Source organism: Patiria miniata, unplaced genomic scaffold (genome assembly GCF_015706575.1).
Source record: "Patiria miniata isolate m_02_andy unplaced genomic scaffold, ASM1570657v1 HiC_scaffold_22, whole genome shotgun sequence".
Taxonomy (NCBI): domain Eukaryota; kingdom Metazoa; phylum Echinodermata; class Asteroidea; order Valvatida; family Asterinidae; genus Patiria; species Patiria miniata.
In genome coordinates, this window is record NW_024037061.1 from 15,824,707 (window position 1) to 15,843,118 (window position 18,412).

The window sequence follows — 18,412 nt, forward strand, 5'->3', positions numbered from 1 at the left end:
TGGCTAAGTTATTAATTGTTTACAATAACTAAATTGTAAAACAGTTTGTGTAAATTGTCCACTTTTCTGTTGCATGTAAAAGGGAAAAGGAATGTGTTTGTCAAAAGTGAATGCCGACACGTCTACTGCTTTCCCTGGGTGCAAAATTATGATGTGGTTGTATTGTGTCACAAAGTATACTTTATTTTGTCGGTCTTGAATGAAAGTCATTGTAAATTTATGTGACGCCAAACGTTTGAAATGAGGATCAGTTTGACTCAATAGGGTCATGAAAGGGCTGCGGGGGATTTGCGTCAGTCCCATTGAGGGTTCTGTATAGAATAAAGACCAACTTGTAGTACTGAGCCAGGAAAATGGGGAAATTCTGTGAACTTGGAAGTGTGGTTTGAGGTCCTTTGTGAAGTCGGCCACAAACTAAAAAAAACTATTCTCAACAAAACCATTTTTAAAGGGCATTTTTTTTTCATTTATAGAAATGCACAGCTGGCTCATCAACCTTGCTTCTAACAAAATCCTGTACAAAATCACTTTAATGAATCACCATGTTTGTATATTCCAACTTTTTTTTGTACTTCTTGTCATACCCCCCCCCCCCAAAAGCCACAAATTGAAAATTGCATTTATAAGTGATTTGAATGATTATTGTACTAAAAGAAAGCTTATGTGTTGGGCTTTATATCCTAGATTTTGAAAGTGCTACATGCCGAACTTCAATAAAACATTAGTTCCGACATTTGGTATTAAATGGCTTAAAAAAGTTGGACATTGGATTGTAAACAATACCGAAAACCTAAACATTGCAGTGATCATGTAGGTACGGGCCCCCTCTTTAGTTACAATCAAATTGGAGTCAAGGGTGTTTGCATCATTCAAAAATGACCTTTCCAACCTAGAGTCGACTTCTCGAAAATTTTATGACGCTTTTTTTGTCATTTTAAACAGCTTCTTGGGGTAGAAATTACAACATGCGGTTTATGGTTGGTGCCCTGTGATTCAGCGCGTCTTGAGCATTCACTAAACATCGCGGTGATCGCCATCTTTATTTAAGTGTTGTGTTTGTCGTCTTCATCGTCATTTCACCCCCAATTTCCCTCAAAAATTCAAAACCCTGCTCTCTATCTATGAAGCATCTGCACGTTCTTAATGTCGCCAACTAGTTTGGTAATTCAAATAAATGAAAACTTGGTATTGTTCTCTTATAGGGAATTTGGGCCCATGACTACATGATCGCCGAAACTGTGCACATTTTTATAATATTTAAATTGAAAAAAAATTCTATTCGGACATTCGATTGATGATTTAATATTTGTTAATGTTTGGTGTATTCAAGCACAGCCATATAAAGGTAGATAACGTTCATTTAAGTCTTCTCAAACTTTCAGTTGGTGATCTTGAATTATCATTAAAGAAATATTAAACCTTTTTTTTTTGTTCAAATGTGACGGATGTGAGATAGCAGATGCTTTTGGAAGTATTGCAAGAACCAGAATATCTAGCAAGGAATCGGTGATTTCAACATTGATGCTAATTTATTCCCACATCTTGGTCCCGCTTGATTATATCTTGCAGTTAGCAATGTGTATATGTACAGCGTGTGTGTCAATAAAAACGCACGATTCAAAGCGATGATTTTTTTCTGAGAAAATTATGCTACTGGTGTGCCTAATTTGATAAGGATTTGATTGTCCATAATTTCATCTTTGACAAGATTTTTGTTTGGTGGAATTTGGACTTTTGGTTCAAAAGTTATGACAAGTTTTGTGAAGCCCTTCTGAAGCGGGTTGGTCTGATTCAATGACCTTAACACAACAACCAGTTATGTACAATGCAGGTATGCATTGAAGACAATTAAACCAGAACAAAACTTTCTTTGAAACAACTGATGATAAGTATCACTTAAATTAATAACTGGACTATCATTGTTTCAAAGCATCATGAATTATTGACTAATAACATTGATTGTGGACTAAAGGACTATGTAAGCCTAATCCTGCCACACATGTCCTTCTTTGTGATCCACAAATACTTTCACCTGTACTGAATTCAAACCTTTCATTAGGTATGTGCGATTCACAAATCAGACCAGCTTGGAATTTATAACCCTTCTTCAATGTACTCTATCTCTGGACAGGATTGTCCAAATGAGATGGGATAAAAAGCATAGTAAAGAGAAGGAAAGGTACTTTGAAAAGAAGGTTAACATTATGATGAATAGGGGTGGTTTATATTCTTAATATTTTTTGTTTCTAATCCTGCGTTTTATTGACACACGCTGTATAAGACCAAAAATATTACATTGACAAAAGAAATAGGATGGTTGTGTGGATTAAGTCTTTGTTTTTCCTCTCAATTTTTAGAGCCAGGAAGAGATGAGGTGGGATAATGGGCGATTAAATGGGTTTTGGTCAACTGTTCAGGTTTGCTGTGCTGTTTACAAGCGTCTCTGCATGTTGCAGCAGCAAGCCCATACTGCTGACCAACTTACAAAAATAATTCCTTTTTTTTTAATAAAAAGATTTAAGTTTTTGCGTGATTTTCTAGGTCGGTGGGTAATAGGAATTGCAGGTATTTATTTTTCCTGGCCGAATACTACCTTTCTCCTCAATCTCTAGCTACTGGCTAGTGTTCAGATCCTTGACTCACACCCTGCTGCTTGAGTTTCAGTGGATGACTGGATACTTATATAGCAGGATAATCACCCATGGAAGTTGTTACTTCCTTTGTGTTGGTTTACCAAGCATAGTTGTTGTCTGCTCATTAGGATACAGCATGCAACTATATATGCAACATTTTCCCAGTAGTAAAAGCATGGAGAAACAAGATGGAATAATGCATTTACTTAAGTCCTTTTCGGACTATTGTCTTGCCTTCGTGTGCTGTAACCAACAGGGGTCCACTGTGAGCAGAAACAGGCCCACTTAAACATCGGCTAACAAAACATAACATTCCGTGTACACTTATACAGGGTGTTTCAATAAAAAGGAAACCCAACTTTGAAGAACCAGTATGGACAGACTAAATGGTTACTGGCCACAAAACTGGTATCATCTGAAAGGGTAATCTCTATGCATGTCAAACACAATAGGCATGGTGTGCATGAGAATAAGTATTCAAGACGAAGACACGAGTGCATAAAAAGAAACAAAAAACAAAAACCGAGTCGGGTTGGTTTCAAAACTGGATTTTATTGTTTGTCATGAATTTCTCGTTTTGACCAAGTCATGTTCAAAACAATGTGCCAATTTTCCCGAGGATTAACATTTAAGCCATTTCACAGAAATTTCCGTAACAATAGGTTCACAGTGGGCAGTGTTTTTTTTTTTATGAAAGTGAACCATCTGCATTTTTGCGTCCAGTTTTCAAGACAATGATGCTCAGTGATGCATGACTCAGAAAACCTAAACATAGTATCATTAAAAAGCATAGAGATATGCTTTCAGATGATACCAGTTTTATAGCCAGTAAACATATCGTCTGTCCATACTCATCCTTTTTTAAAAAACACCCTGTACAAGTATACCCAGACACACCCATGGGCGTCGGGGGGGGGGGGGGGGGGGGGGGGTGCAATTAGGGTGGCGCTTGCCCCCTCCCCCCCTGGAAAAAGGAAAACAAAACAAAAACAAAACAAAAAAAGGAAAAGAGGTGCGAAGCCATATTGCTGTTAATTTAATTTGGGGGAGGGGGGTAGGGAAAATGTTCCCCTTCCCACGCTCGGAAAAATGATAAATTGTTTATAAGTTGAAAAAGTGACGAATTTTGGGGGGAATGTGCTTCCCCCCCCCCCCAAACCTATGCAATAGACCATGGCGAAAGGCATGGTCGATCTGGTCTATAACATTTGAGCAGATTTGCTAATTAATTAATTATGCAAGACAACCGCATCCTGACCTCTAGATTTTGACCAATCAGCGGGTGCTTTCTATATGGGGTCTTCAGTCACTCACCGTTGTCGCGTCATAGGATAAAAAAAAATACTTCAGACACAGCAACAAAGACTGTTTTCACGCGCTCTGTATTATGTTACGGCTGTTGTATTGCAAAACACTGCATTTGAATTGACCAATCATACGTTTAGTCCTGATTTGGGTATGAAATGACGTCAAGAATCGCATAAATCTGCATGCTTTGACATATCAGACGTTGGATAACGGGTGATACTCAGACTCTCTCACCCCCCCCCCCCCCCCCCTCCCCCCCCGGCAGTAGATTTTGTATTTTCTTCATGGGTAGACATCTAAACCTAAGTCCAGACCATGGCTGAAGTTTACCCATGTATAGAACAAATGAAATTAATGTCTCAAAAGTGGCAGAGCCAAGAAGTAATTGAAAATACCGAAATGACTCTTGTCTGAAACAAACAAAGAGTGAGACTCATTACTTGTCTGTATAGTTTGGTATGCAGGTTGTTTGGCACATGGGTGAAGGGATCCGATAAATTTGAGAAGAATTTGCCTCAAATGTATTGGTGGGACGCGTTTCAATTAATACAAAAACAAAAAAGCAAAAACAGAAAACTCAATCTCCTGTGTCATACTTATTTTGACATTGAAAATACAGGTTTTTTTTGTTTTTTTTAAGAAACTGCTGATTGAAAATTAACGGAAATAAGAAATTTAAAGCCTCTCAATTCAATTCGTTGTCCCTCCTATATGCAAACACAAATTTGTTGTCCTTTTGGTCAAAATTAAACAGTTCAGAGCTCCCAGCCCATATCAAGCAGGTTTGACTAACTTGGTGCAGCTATGCTTTGACTGTAGGTGATTGATAAGCCAGCTGTGCCCACCTCTTGCCTGCTTTAATCTTGTTGACTGAATTTGACTAGTCACAGTGCTTGCCTGGATTGATTTTTTGACTGTCTGTGACTATTCAAACAGCAGGAGGGTTAGTTAAGAAAATAACTGAAGTAGGCTTATTACTTTTTTTTTAATAAACTTATCAAACACAGTTCCACATAATTTGAGCGTGTGTGACTTGTATAGTTGAGTCTAAAGCACGCCTTAGGCCAAAAAAAAAAGTCTCCGGTTTCTGGTATGCTCGCGCGTCGCCTAGCCATGCGCGTCGGCAAAATGAAAAAGGTTTTTTTCAATGAAAGATGATGTCTTAAAACCGCCAAACTCACTGGTTTGACTGGAATCCTGCTGCTGCACAATTTTAACATGTTTTTAGATTGGATTATGGTCGAGAATAAGCTTTATGTGGCCTCTCTGGACTCCCATCTATTTGCACAAAGTTTAGTCGGACACCATTTGCAGTCATCAGCCGACATTTCAATGATTTTAAAGCACAAAAATCAGGTAAAAAAAAAAAAAAAAGCCACGTCGCCGCACCACTTTTTGGGCAAGCTCCATACCAGAAACCGGAGACTTTTTTTTTGGCCTTAATGCTTCTTCAAGCCATAATCATTTGTTATTTTTTTACTCTGCGTGCAGATGTGGGGATATGCCCAAGTTATGAATTGGATCGAGTCATGGAAGAGTCCCCTCATTACATCATGAGGATACATGCATCACGCCATCGCAGAGATTCGCCAACATTGGAGGCTGATGAAACGGGGGGCTAATCAGACAGTCATCGTGGTAAGTATTTAGTTTTTTTAATTTTCAATTTTTTTAATTGATTTTTGTAGTAAAAGAGGACATTTCTCGATTAGAGTGTATGCCATTTTTTTTGTTCTGCATATCATCTTCATGAAATTAACCCAAATGTTTGGAATGGGAGCAAGTATTCATGCTTTAATAGGGCGACTTTTCCTTAGACTTGTGCGCATACCTAAAATGTCCCTATAACCCAAATTTACTTTATCCTTTCTCCACGAAATTCGGTATAGGCGTGTTTTGGACCACAAGGAATCAATCTACATGGTTTGCGACACTGACAGTAAAATTCCTTCTAAGGGTCGTTTTAACAATAGGGCGACAGTTATGTGTCTCCCCAATAAGGTGTGTCACCCTAATGCAGACGCGATTAGCAAAATCTGTCGCCCTATTATGGCATTCAGTAGTGTAATATCAATAATAATTACTTTAAAGCGCCTTCCATGTGATAAAAGACATCGAAGCACTGAACATTTACAACACAAAACGTAATCATGAAAAGTATGGTGCAGTGCAGTTCCAAAGTAAAAATCAAATAATGAAGCTTACAAGGTGCACATGATTGAAATGACACAAAACCGGCATCTCAGTAATCCAGGAGTACTTACAAGGTAGTAGCTAGTTCATAGGCCTAGTTTAAACACAACGCAAGCACAAACCATTTTTCCCCCATAAATTCGACCATGAAAAGAAAAGGGGCAGCCGTCCAACGATGCCACCAGATATATTTAACTCACTGCAATCATTATCAGTGTAGTTTGAAATGATGTGAGAGTTTCTCTATTTGTAGTGGGGTTTTTTTTGAAAAAAAATGTCTTACTTAACTTAACAATTTGGGTAACTTTTCATGTATGACAATTCTTTTCCACGAATGTGTTGGATATTCCCAGAGTGAAAGATATTTGTCCTCTTTTTATAACAATCTATTACACTGTTGAATATTTGGACATTTGATAGTTAATCACAGTACTAAAAAGAAAGTACACTAGTGGGTGTCAAGCCAGATAGTGTCCTAAATGGCATCAATTTTTAGGAGGTGTCATTGAACTGCCCCCCCATGCTATGGCCCCCACATGGCCCCCATGCCCCTCTCCCCATGAGGCCCCCCCCCCCCCCCCACCCGGGAGAGTTAGAAATTATAAAAATCTGTTGTTTACATACATGTATTTGCCATCTGCTATAGATTGTGGGATATTTGTTTGGGGGGGGGAGAGCAAAAACCACATGACACTGTCCTAAATGTACTACAATGTATTTGATTAGACAATTCTGAAGATAGAATTTGCGTTGTCGGGATAATGTAAATTCAGGATTGGGTGTACAACATTGAAGGGTTAAAACCTAATATTCAATTGGTGTGATTAGGCTAACTAATAGGCATAGTGGAGTAGATATCCAGATGATCCTTCTGCTGAAACACTTGAAATACCTAGATCTGAATGGGCAAGGACTTTAATTGTGTGAAGAGGACACTTTGACGCAGGCTATAGTTGCCAGGCGTGGGAACCCTCTTCCACCGTGCTAAGTTCATAGTCTCGTAGATGTTGGTCCAGCACCCGATTTCATCAAACTCTTCGTAACTTACGATGCATCGCAGCGCTGCGACGCGTCGTATCTCTACGATGCGTTGCAGCTGCGACGCGTCCTGCAATCCATTTCACTAAACACGTCGTAAGTGCGACGCGTCGTATGTGTATTTATAGCACAACTCGGTGACTGTTTTATGTACTTAGTCAGCCTACAGTAAATAGTCGTCTGATATTCAACAAAGAGTCGTCGGATCTCAGCTCGAAATTTGTCAAAACGTAAAACAAAATGGAGGCTGTGCGATGCAGTTTTGAAGGAAAACAAACTCTCAGTGGACTGTATAGCTACTTTGAAATTTCCATTCTAATATTCCGGTCTAATTCATAATTATTCAATGAATTTTCTATTTACAACTTAACACGCATTGCCTCGGTATTATAATCTCGTTAATGTAATGTTTGTGGCATAAAACTGGCTCAGAAACGACTCTTCTTATTTTGCGACGACCAATAGACAAGTCTTAACTTGCGAAGTGTTTTAAGCCGTTGTCAAGGAACTTACGACGCGTTCAACACATCGCAACTTTCGTGAAATGGAAGATACGACGCGTCGCGAGTTGCGACGTGTTACACGTCGTAACTCGAGTTGCGACGCGTCGCAGCGCTTCGTGAAATCGGGTGCAGTTAACTTATTCTTTATGATGAGGCCTGCAGTTTTGCCGAGGTCAATCGAGTGGGTTAGGCTGGCTGACAAGGCTTGTGCACAAAATCCCAAACGCTTGGGGTTTTGTGTAGAGTGATTGTCGGACCATTTCTTACGGGGAGTGTGCTAGAAAACAAATACAACATGGTTTGTGGGGAAATAGTGAAAACTAATGACCCCGATGTGTTGGAGGATTATCTCCAGAGGCGAAGCCCAGGGAGATAGTCCCAATCATCCAACACCGAGGGTAATTTGTTTTCACTATTTTCCTGCAAAAAAAACCATGTTGTAAGAATGTTTTAGTATACCTCGTAATTATTTATCAGGCAGCCGCGGTATTTCATGGTCCATTCCACCATGTTTTTGATTGTGCAGTATTTGGATAAACTGAGACATTAATTTCAATTTAAGGAGACAAACGGAATAGAAAGTTATTGTGTCATTATTTTAATAACTTTAACATTCACACAAAACACTGGATTTATTATTATTGTCCAAAATTTCACCCAGTTCTTCCTCGGTAAAAATTGAAAAGCGAATACCACCGGTCGCCATTTTGATGTATACCGCAATAGACTAGACAGCCCCTACGGTGCTGTGGGATCATTTTGGACTAGACTGGCACAAACAAAATGGATGTCCTCACCGATGATCTCCAGGGTACGCACGTAAAGCTCAGGCGTCGTTGGTAAAAAGAAAACACAGTACTAGACTGGAACAAATCTAAGGCTGCGACCCAAGTGTGTGGTACTAATTCCCTGGTTTTTGCGCATCACGCGCGTGTGCCGAGACGCGGGGAAATAGTAAACAACTTTCACACGGTTGAGGTGCTGGAATGGACCAATGAAATGCCGCGGCTGCCTGATGAATATTCATGAGGTATATAGTAATAATGGGGATGGAGCAATGTTGATGGCCAAGCCTGCTTGCAGCCAAATTCACCCATGGCATCCCTGGACTTTCTTGGGCAAATATGACTCATTTTTCGACCGTAATTTTATCAAGTCTGCCCTTAGATAATAGCCCAAAGCTTGGCAGATGATTGCACAATTCCACAGTTTTTTTAACAATACGGTCTCTTTTTTCCAAAAACATTGTGGGGGCACATTTGATGCAAATTAGGTCACGTAGAAATTTTGTGAACCCTAAGGCCAAAAAAAAAAAAGTCTCCGGTTTCTGGTATGGCGTTTGCCCAAAAAGTCGGCTGATGACTGCAAATGGTGCCCGACTAAACTTAATGCAAATATATGGGTGTCCAGAGAGGCCACATAAAGCTTATTCTCGACCATAACCCAATCTAAAAACACGTTGAAATTGTGCAGCAGCAGGATTCCAGTCAAACCAGTGAGTTTGGCGGTTTTGAGACATCATCTTTCATTGAAAAAAAAACTTTTTCATTTTGCCGACGCGCATGGCTACAGCGACGCGCGCGCATACCAGAAACCGGAGACTTTTTTTTGGCCTAATCAATCGCAAATTTATTGCGCCAGTTGTTGGTCTAATTGCGTCATTCGGATATATCATCTGCAGGGGTGTGAAATCTCAGCTTTAAAGCTGATTTCAGCTTTTTATGCCCCGCGGCGAAGCCGAAGGGGCATACTGTTTCCGCCTTGTCCTTCCGTGGGTGGGTGGGTGGGGTGAGCTTGTCTACATACGCAGTGTGGACTTCCGAACAAAAGACGTCCACATAATGTAGGTAGCAGCGACGAAGTGTGGACTTGCCCACGTCCACACAGTGTTTCCCCATTTCTGGAAAAACAGGTTTAGAGGCATTTTTGGGTTAGGTTTATCTGTAGCAGAATGAAGAGAAACACTAAAGGGAATCATTGAAAAAAAATTGGGTTGTAAGAGTTTTCACACTTTGAGAAAAATGAGTTTTTCCACTGGTGTTCCTTAACTACATGAAAAGAAAGGAAAGTCCACACTAGGTATGTGAAACAAGTCTGGGTGGGTGTGTGTGTGGGTGAGCTTGTCTTACATACGCAGTGTGGACTTCCGAACAAAAGACGTCCACATAATGTAGGTAGCACCGACGTTGTGTGGACTTGCCCCACGTCCACACAGTGTTTCCCCATTTCTGGAAAACAGGTTTAGAGGCATTTTTGGGTTAGGTTATCTGTAGCAGAATGAAGAGAAACACTAAAGGGAATCATAGAAAAAAAATTGGGTTGAAAGAGTTTTCACAGTTTGAGGAAAATGAGTTTTTTCACTGGTTTTTCTTAACTACACGAAAGCAATGGAAAGTCCACACTAGTCATGTGAAACAAGTATGTGTGGGTGGGTGGGTGGGTGTGTGTGTCCGGACAAATCTTGTCAGCGCGATAACTTGAGAAATACTTTACATATGAACTTCAAATTTGGTTTGTGGATTGTCCTTGGTAATTCTAAGAAGCCTTTTGCATTTGGGGCCGAAAGGTCAAGGGTCAAGGTCACAGTGGCTGAAACAATAGAAATTTTGTCAGCGCGATAACTTGAGAAATACTTTACATATGAACTTCAAATTTGGTTTGTGGATTGTCCTTGGCAATTCTAAGAAGCCTTTTGCATTTGGGGCCAAAAGGTCAAGGGTCAAGGTCACAGTGGCTGAAACAATAGAAATTTTGTCAGCGCGATAACTTGAGAAATACTTTACATATGAACTTCAAATTTGGTTTGTGGATTGTCCTTGGCAATTCTAAGAAGCCTTTTGCATTTGGGGCCAAAAGGTCAAGGGTCAAGGTCACAGTGGCTGAAACAATAGAAATTTTGTCAGCGCGATAACTTGAGAAATACTTTACATATGAACTTCAAATGTGGTTTGTGGATTGTCCTTGGCAATTCTAAGAAGCCTTTTGCATTGGGGCCAAAAGGTCAAGGGTCAAGGTCACAGTGACTAAAACAAAAGAAATTTTGTCAGCGCGATAACTTGAGAAATACTTTACATATGAACTTCAAATTTGGTTTGTATATTGTTCTTGGTAATCCTAAGAAGCCTATTGCATTTGGGGCCGAAAGGTCAAGGGTCAAGGTCACAGTGGCTGAAACAATAGAAATTTTGTCAGCGCGATAACTTGAGAAATACTTACATATGAACTTCAAATTTGGTTTGTGGATTGTCCTTGGCAATCCTAAGAAGCCTTTTGCATTTGGGCCAAAAGGTCAAGGGTCAAGGTCACAGTGGCAAAAACAAAAGAAATTTTGTCAGCGTGATAACTTAAGATATACTTTACATATGAATTTCAAATTTGGTTTGTGGATTGTCCTTGGCAATCCTAAGAAGACTATCACATTGGGGGTCGAAAGGTCAAGGGTCAAGGTCACAGTGGCTAAAACAATAGAAATCTTGTATTTATTCTGAGATCATAGGGATTAGGGATTAATTCATATAAAACCTACAGAAGTCACTAATGCTGTCAATGAACGTTCCATTTGACCAAGGTACATGTAAGTTGATGTTAGAGTGGTGTTATGTCATGGAAACAGTCACGGTTGCGGGGCATTTGTGTTTGTAAACACACCTGACTTGTTTTGTTTTAGATTTCAGCTTTTTTTCCCTCACTTGCTGTGTACAAAAGTATGGGAGATTTCCAAAGTTGTTTTTTTTTAACACGTTTTTCAGCTGTTTTTATCAGTGGCCACTCACACCCCTGCATCTGTCTAGAGCCCCTTCCTCCTCGCTGCCCCCCCCCCCCCCCCACCATCCAAAATATAATAGCAATAATACTTTTTTACCTTTTTTTTTAAATTTTTAATTTTTTTTTCAAATATACTCGTTTATTAACAAATTCATAAAAAAAAAAATATCCAACCTGATTGAACATTTCAAAGTGTCTTTCCATACTAGTGAGGTGACCGCCGTACCATTAGGAACACACTCTTGTAAATGTGGACCGGTTAACTTATTTGTATGACGAGGCTTGCAATCGAGTGTGATAGGCCCCAATAGCTTGGGGTTTTGTGTAGAATATGATTGCTGGCCCATTGTTTATAGGAGTTTGCCAGTAATGTTTCAAGTGTCCCAATTAGTTTTGAGTGTTTGCATTTTTTGACCAAATTGGCCTTAAATAGCCTCACTTCAGTGGATGACAATGTCCCCTTTCTTTTCTTCTGAATATGTAAGGGCACGTTCATGCATACTTTGTGCAACTACAATTGCTAATTTGAAGTCCGCAAGTTTTTGCACTACAAATTTCGCAACAGTTGAACACGCTTCAGAACCGGTGAATTTTACACTAGTGCAATGTTTTGTGATGTCGAAAATCGCTTCACATTTGCATTTACATGAAAAGTATATGAACAGACATGAATTCTTTGTTTTGAAATACATTGAAAAGGAGTATGGTTTGAAATCAATATCAGTTTTATTTGACCCGTGGGGACGATCATACCATGCAGTTGTATTGAGCCTAATTTCGATCAGAAATTATAGAGTCATAGAGAATAAACAATGCAAAATAATCACTCTTAGCCCACACATATCATCGGGGACAAACTAACACACCAGTCATATTTGGCATGTATTTGGCCAGTGCAGAAAGTGACCTAAGGCTATACCAGTAAATTTTTGTTCATTTGTTTGAAAACTTTTTGTTTTTCAAAGCTTCATTCACTTCAAAATTCATTAAAATTATCAGAGGTACCCTTATATCTCAAAGACGTCATTGTGTAACGCGACAACTTCACTTCCGCTAAGTGCCCTTAATTAAGAATGACGCACTTTTGCCACAAATATTAACAGTGCATCCCTTTATTTCCCTCACCGGGATCTGTTGTCATAACCGTTTATTCGGCGGGCATTCAGTCAGTGGTATACATTTTATCAAGTCAAGAATGTAGGGCATTGTCAAGCCTACAACGTAAATAAATATTAAGTATTCTGTTTCTTTTTGCGGGCTGCCAGTACATTTACGCAAAAAAACCGAAAACACCACAAAATATATCACCCACTGACTTACAACAATGTTCCTTTTACAAGCGGTTGCAAAGCCCCAGGCAAAGCTCTTTCGATCCATTTCAGTAGAATAGCTCAGCAGGGTTTTGGGGCAATTGCCATCGGTGAAACCCGGTCATGACCTGTGAGGCATTCTACAAGTAGAGCGGTGGTATGTCTACATGTTTCGTATTTTGTTCGGGTTATTCGGTGTCAAAGTTTAGGCACTTGTAACCCTTGCGATGTCACTGATATCCAAGGATCATTGGCTGAGTTTTTTTTCTTATGTGATAGTTATGCATGGAATTTGTTATACTTGTAGGCCTACTGGTACAATACTTATACTGGCGAGTTATAATCATGCATATCCATAGCAAAACCAGAATTTGTTGTACTTGCAGTCATATTACAGAAGTACAGAATACATAAGAGTTCAACTCCCCCATCCCCCCCCCCACCTCACACATCTGGAATGTAGCTAAAGTGTCTATAGGGAAACTGCTTTAAATTTGGAATAGTAACCCGGGACCCTGAAGTGAAACACTTAAAACTCAGACAAAAATGAAGGAAACCAAAAATGCAGCGCTTTTATATTTCTTCACTTTTTATTAAAACTCTCGCTTTCAAGTTCAGGTTTAGCAGGTATTATATAACCGACATACAGATCCTTGTCATTTGATTGGTGGAACTCACATCACGTGACATTCGTTATTGCTCCAAATTTCACGCCGCGGCTCAAAAAGTACTATCCGCCCATGGGGAATGGGAAATACTATTGAACAGTTAGGATCACGACGTGGTATTTGTGTGCAAATGCATGCTGGTGTGCGCGTTAAGCGTTGCGCGTAGCGCGTATTGTTCCAAAGAGCCAGCGCTACAGCGTTGGGTTCAAACATTTTTGTGAAGGAGTGGTTTGGAAGAGAGAAATACATTTTCCTCCAGTTTTGTATTGAAATAATAGTTCATATATATCAAATGACAAGGATCTATATGTCAGTTAATCAAAACAAATATTGAGTAGCTTCTGATTGTGACATAGGAAGAATATTATCGCTCGGTAAAATCTTGACTTTTCCAGTTCACTCGGCTTCGCCTCGTGAAATGGAAAAGTTCAGATTTTACCTTGCGATAATATTCCTCCCATTCCACGCTGAGCCACTCAATATTTGTATACTATCTTACAAATCTCTGCCAACCAATTCTACTGTGTTTTTCTTGGATTTCTGTTGCAGTCGATTATTTGCAACTTGTCCTTATCACGTCAGGTTCTGCTCACTTCATTGAGCGGTTCAAAATTTAAGTCCCTAAAGCTCCAACAAGTTCAAATTCAATTCCTTTCTGTTATAGATTTTTGGATATTACACAATTCAATCAAATGTTTTTACAATAAAAAGAAGTCTTAAGAATTCACAACCCAAATTAGTCATGTGACGACTCAGATTGAGCTCCTTTCTACGAGGTTCAACGGGGTTCTGATTCTCTGCTTTAGTGACTTTAGACCCTTCTTGTCCACAAGGTAGACTTGGCCTCCAGTTGGAGTAACGTTAAGCCCAGGTCACACATTCACGGTTTGGAGCTACAGATATCCACAGTTAAAAATTTGTGATAAACCGTGGGAGTACCGTATTCGTCCTTAGTACATCCGTGGTTATCCGTCATCTTCCTTGGGTATTAGTGGAGAGGCTACAGAAGTTTTAAACTGTTCAAAACTTCCGTGGTGAATCATCGTGAAAATCAATCCATAGTGCAACCGTGGGACATCTGTAGGATAACCGTACTAATTTGTAGTGTTATTCGTGGCTATTCGTACATATTCTTGGAGATTCGTAGCTCTCTTGTGGTAGAAATCTCTACGAATTTGCTACAAATGTCCTATGGATATGCCCGGATATGCTAGGATTCTGCTAAGGTTGTACTACGAATATGCTTTATTCATAGGGAGAACCTTGGTCATCCGTGACCCAATCGCAGACAACTGTGACGTTAATGTCATTATTGTTAGCAATACCATCCATATTCTTCAACAATCCGCCCATATATTATTCTTGACAAACCGTACTCGTAGAGAAACCGTAGGACTGTCATGACTATCCGTCCCGGAACCGTGCATTCTTAGAAAGTCAATTTGTCCACGTATCTCGACGGTTCATCGTGATCGATTGATTCTTGGTAAACCGTGGATATTCGTAGAACCGTGAATGTGTGACTGGGGCTTTAGAGCCAATTGGGGATAATGAGGAATTACGTATACATGTACCAAGCAGCCACGTTTAATGAACAAATTATCCAAAACCTTTTGAGTCTTCTCGCATTTATCTTATAACATTATAGTGCCTAAACCAAAGCAACAAGTAAATTTGCTAAATTTCTCATTAACACTGGAAATGTACCTGCTATATCCTTTAAACTAGGATTTAATTTAACAACAATCTTCGAGAGAATTTACATCCACATTTGTTACACTGGAACTATAACACTTCAATTTCATTCGTCAAAATTACTTCACTCTCAATTTGTTCAATATTTCGTTCATCTTAGCTTCTAGTTTTTGCAACTTCTCAGTTTCAATCAAAATTACTTTGAGACTTGAGATTAGTATAAATATAATAATCAAAGTTATAACGATAAATCAGCTGATAAACCTCAATTTTCCATGAACAAATCCTTGACGGTTATTTGAGACCGGTACCTGGGGAGGCAGAGTGTTGCTGGCGTATACAATCAGGACATCGATTGGAGTTTGGCCTGTGTTTTCCACCAAAGGTGTCAATCGCTTTTCATGACGGTGGGGGGTACATTCGTTGATTGGAACTATTGTGAGCACGAAGCCCTAACGTCATTGGGTCCGGGGGCTGCTTAAGGCCTGAACATTTTTTGAGTCTAGACACTCTGTGATGCAATCTGAGGCAATTTCTGACCACTTTAATCATTTTTTTTTAAGCAAAATATCATAATTTAAACATAATTTTTGAGTTCGGTGAAATTGAATCAGCTATTCTGAGCAATAGAATCCTATGTAGGCTACATATTTTTTGGAGGGGGTAGGTAGTTCCCTACCTACCCTAATCTGACAGCCCCTACCCTTATTTTGTTATGGGAAAAAATGAGGAAAAAAAAACACTCAGAACCATCAATGTTTAGCTTTTACCCTTGACTACACGCAGACGCCTCCATATGATCGTACTCACAAAAAAGTTTGCAAAAAATAACAATTCCCTAACTACCTACCCTATTTTCAAATGCCATGTAATCGGAAGCAGAACTAAATTTTTTTGGCTTAAGCATATAAATTATATATATAAAATACACGTAAGTGTGTTTTTTCCTTGTGGTGTGCCCCCTAGTTTGTACTGTGCCCCTCCCCTAATGCCCGGAGCTTGCAACGGTGCTGCCTCTCAAGGAATTAAAAATCTGGTCTCATCTCTCACTCTCAAATTTCTGGCATAGCCCTAGAATATGAAGCCCGGAAAGGGACAGGGTGGAAATGTTTTTTGTAATACGTGTGCTAATTCGTTCGCACGAATTGCTTATTCGTTTCCACGAATTACTAATTTGTGGGAACGAATTGCTAACTCGTTTGCACGAATAGCAATTTCGTTCGCACGAATTGCTATTTCGTGCGCACGAATTGCTCACTCGTTCGCACGAATTGCAAACTCGTTCGCACAAATAGCAATTTCGTTCGCACGATTTGCTATTTCGTTCCCACGAATTGCTTAATCGTTCGCACGAATTGCTATTTCGTTCCCACGAATTACTAATTTGTGGGAACGAATTGCTAACTCGTTCGCACGAATTGCTACCGGTAACTCATTCGCACGAATTGTTAACTCATTCGCACGAATAGCTATTTCGTTCGCACGAATGCTATTTCGTTCCCACAAATTGCTCAATCGTTCGCAGGAATTGCTATTTCGTACCCACGAATTACTAATTTGTGGGAACGAATTGCTAACTTGTTCGCACGAATTGCTAACTCGAACGAGTTAGCAATTCGTGGGAACGAAATAGCAATTCGTGCGAACAAAATAGCAATTGGCGCGAACGAGTTAACGATTAATGCGAACGAATTAGCAATTCGTGCGATTCGTGTCCCTTTCCGGGCTTCGTACTAGAACACCTTTTGGTCTGCCAGCAAAGTTTCTTTTCTTATGAAAACAAGGTGGTTTTGTGTAATCAATGTGCGCTTTTCCAAACGATAACCATGGCTGGTGTCAAAGGGCTTGTGTTTCTCGTTCGCGGACACGCCTAAAAATATGTATGGCGGCAGGGAGTCTACACGGGAGTAGGAATATCGGTGATTGGATGAAATCTTTTGGACGGTTCTATGTTCGCGGGGTGACAAAACACAGGTTTTAAATGAATAATTAAAAAACGAGACCTGCCAAAGAAAAAAGACACAATATATTTTTATGTAGTAAGTATACTGATTGGCTCATAATTATACTTTGATGCATTTTTAGAGAATTGTTGACTGAATCAACGGGCAAAATAATGTGATATATCGTAGTACATGCTGGAATAATTCCCTGTAGGCCTATACATGTACTTTTTTGTACAAGGCTTCTTTATGAATGATGGATATATGGTATACAAATATTGAGTGGCTCAGAATGAAATGGAAGGAATATTATCACAAGGTAAAATCTGGACTTTTCTGTTTCACGAGGTGAACCCGAGTGAACTGGAAAAGTCCTGATTTCACTGAGCGATAATATTCCTCCCATTTCACAATTTAAAGCCACTCAATATTTGTTTTATAACTGACATATAGATCCTTGTCATTTGATATTTGAACTTTTATTTCAATACAAAATTGGTGGAAAATTTATTTCTCTCTCCCAAACCACCCCTTCACGAAAATATTTGAACCCAACTCTGTAGCGCTGGCTCAATTGGAACAATACGCGCTACGCGCAACGCTGAACGCGCACACCAGCATGCATTTGCACACAAATACCGCGCTGTGGAACAAGAATGATCCGAACTGTTCAATAGTATTTCCCATTCCCCATGGGCGATTGGGACTTTTTGAGCCCCGACGTGAATGGGAGCAATAACGAATGTCATGTGATATGAGTTCCACCAATCAAATGACAAGGATCTGTATGTCGGATATATAACAGAAATTAACATCTCAAAGAATGGAGCTGTGCTAGATACATTTCATGCTAATTCAGACATCTAGGGCTGTGATCATCCAAAAACAAAATTATTTATTTATTTGTTTGTTTTAAATACTTTTGGGTGTTTATTTTGCAGGAGGATAATCACAGTTACTACACATCTCACTGCTACCAGCCCCATGCTGGAGGGAGTGCATTCTGGGTAGACCTTGACGATCCCGCCATATCACACGACGTGGAAGCGCCCGAGATTCTGGCAACACGTGAAAGAAAAGGAACGGTGAGTCGTCGTATTTCTGTTGAACAAAAAACACCTGCTTTACGGCTGATTTACATACCTGCGATATGTTGTGATGGCAGACTTTTTGACATCACGAAACCAGCCGGCCGTTGACATTTGTAAGTGGGGGGGGGGGGGGGGGGGGTGGGTGGGGGGGGGGGACTGGACACCACATGACACTAGGGGGCACTGTTCGTGATGTATGCCCCTTACATCATTAACCTTACATCACAACACTGCATTTAAAGCTTTTGTACTTTTCTTCCATGAC

General features: G+C 39.8%; 1 protein-coding gene across 2 annotated transcripts in view; it reads left to right on the plus strand.

Moving 5' to 3' along the window:
* The first annotated feature begins 5,428 nt into the window (after positions 1-5,428).
* Positions 5,429-18,412, plus strand: part of LOC119730155 (plexin domain-containing protein 2-like) — a 60,720-nt gene continuing 47,736 nt past the window's right edge. For both annotated transcript variants that reach the window (XM_038202934.1, XM_038202935.1), the window contains exons 1-2: positions 5,429-5,579; positions 17,998-18,141. In XM_038202934.1, coding sequence (XP_038058862.1) covers positions 5,505-5,579; positions 17,998-18,141 — 219 coding nt within the window. In that variant the 5' untranslated portion in view covers positions 5,429-5,504. The remainder of the gene's footprint in view (positions 5,580-17,997; positions 18,142-18,412) is intronic.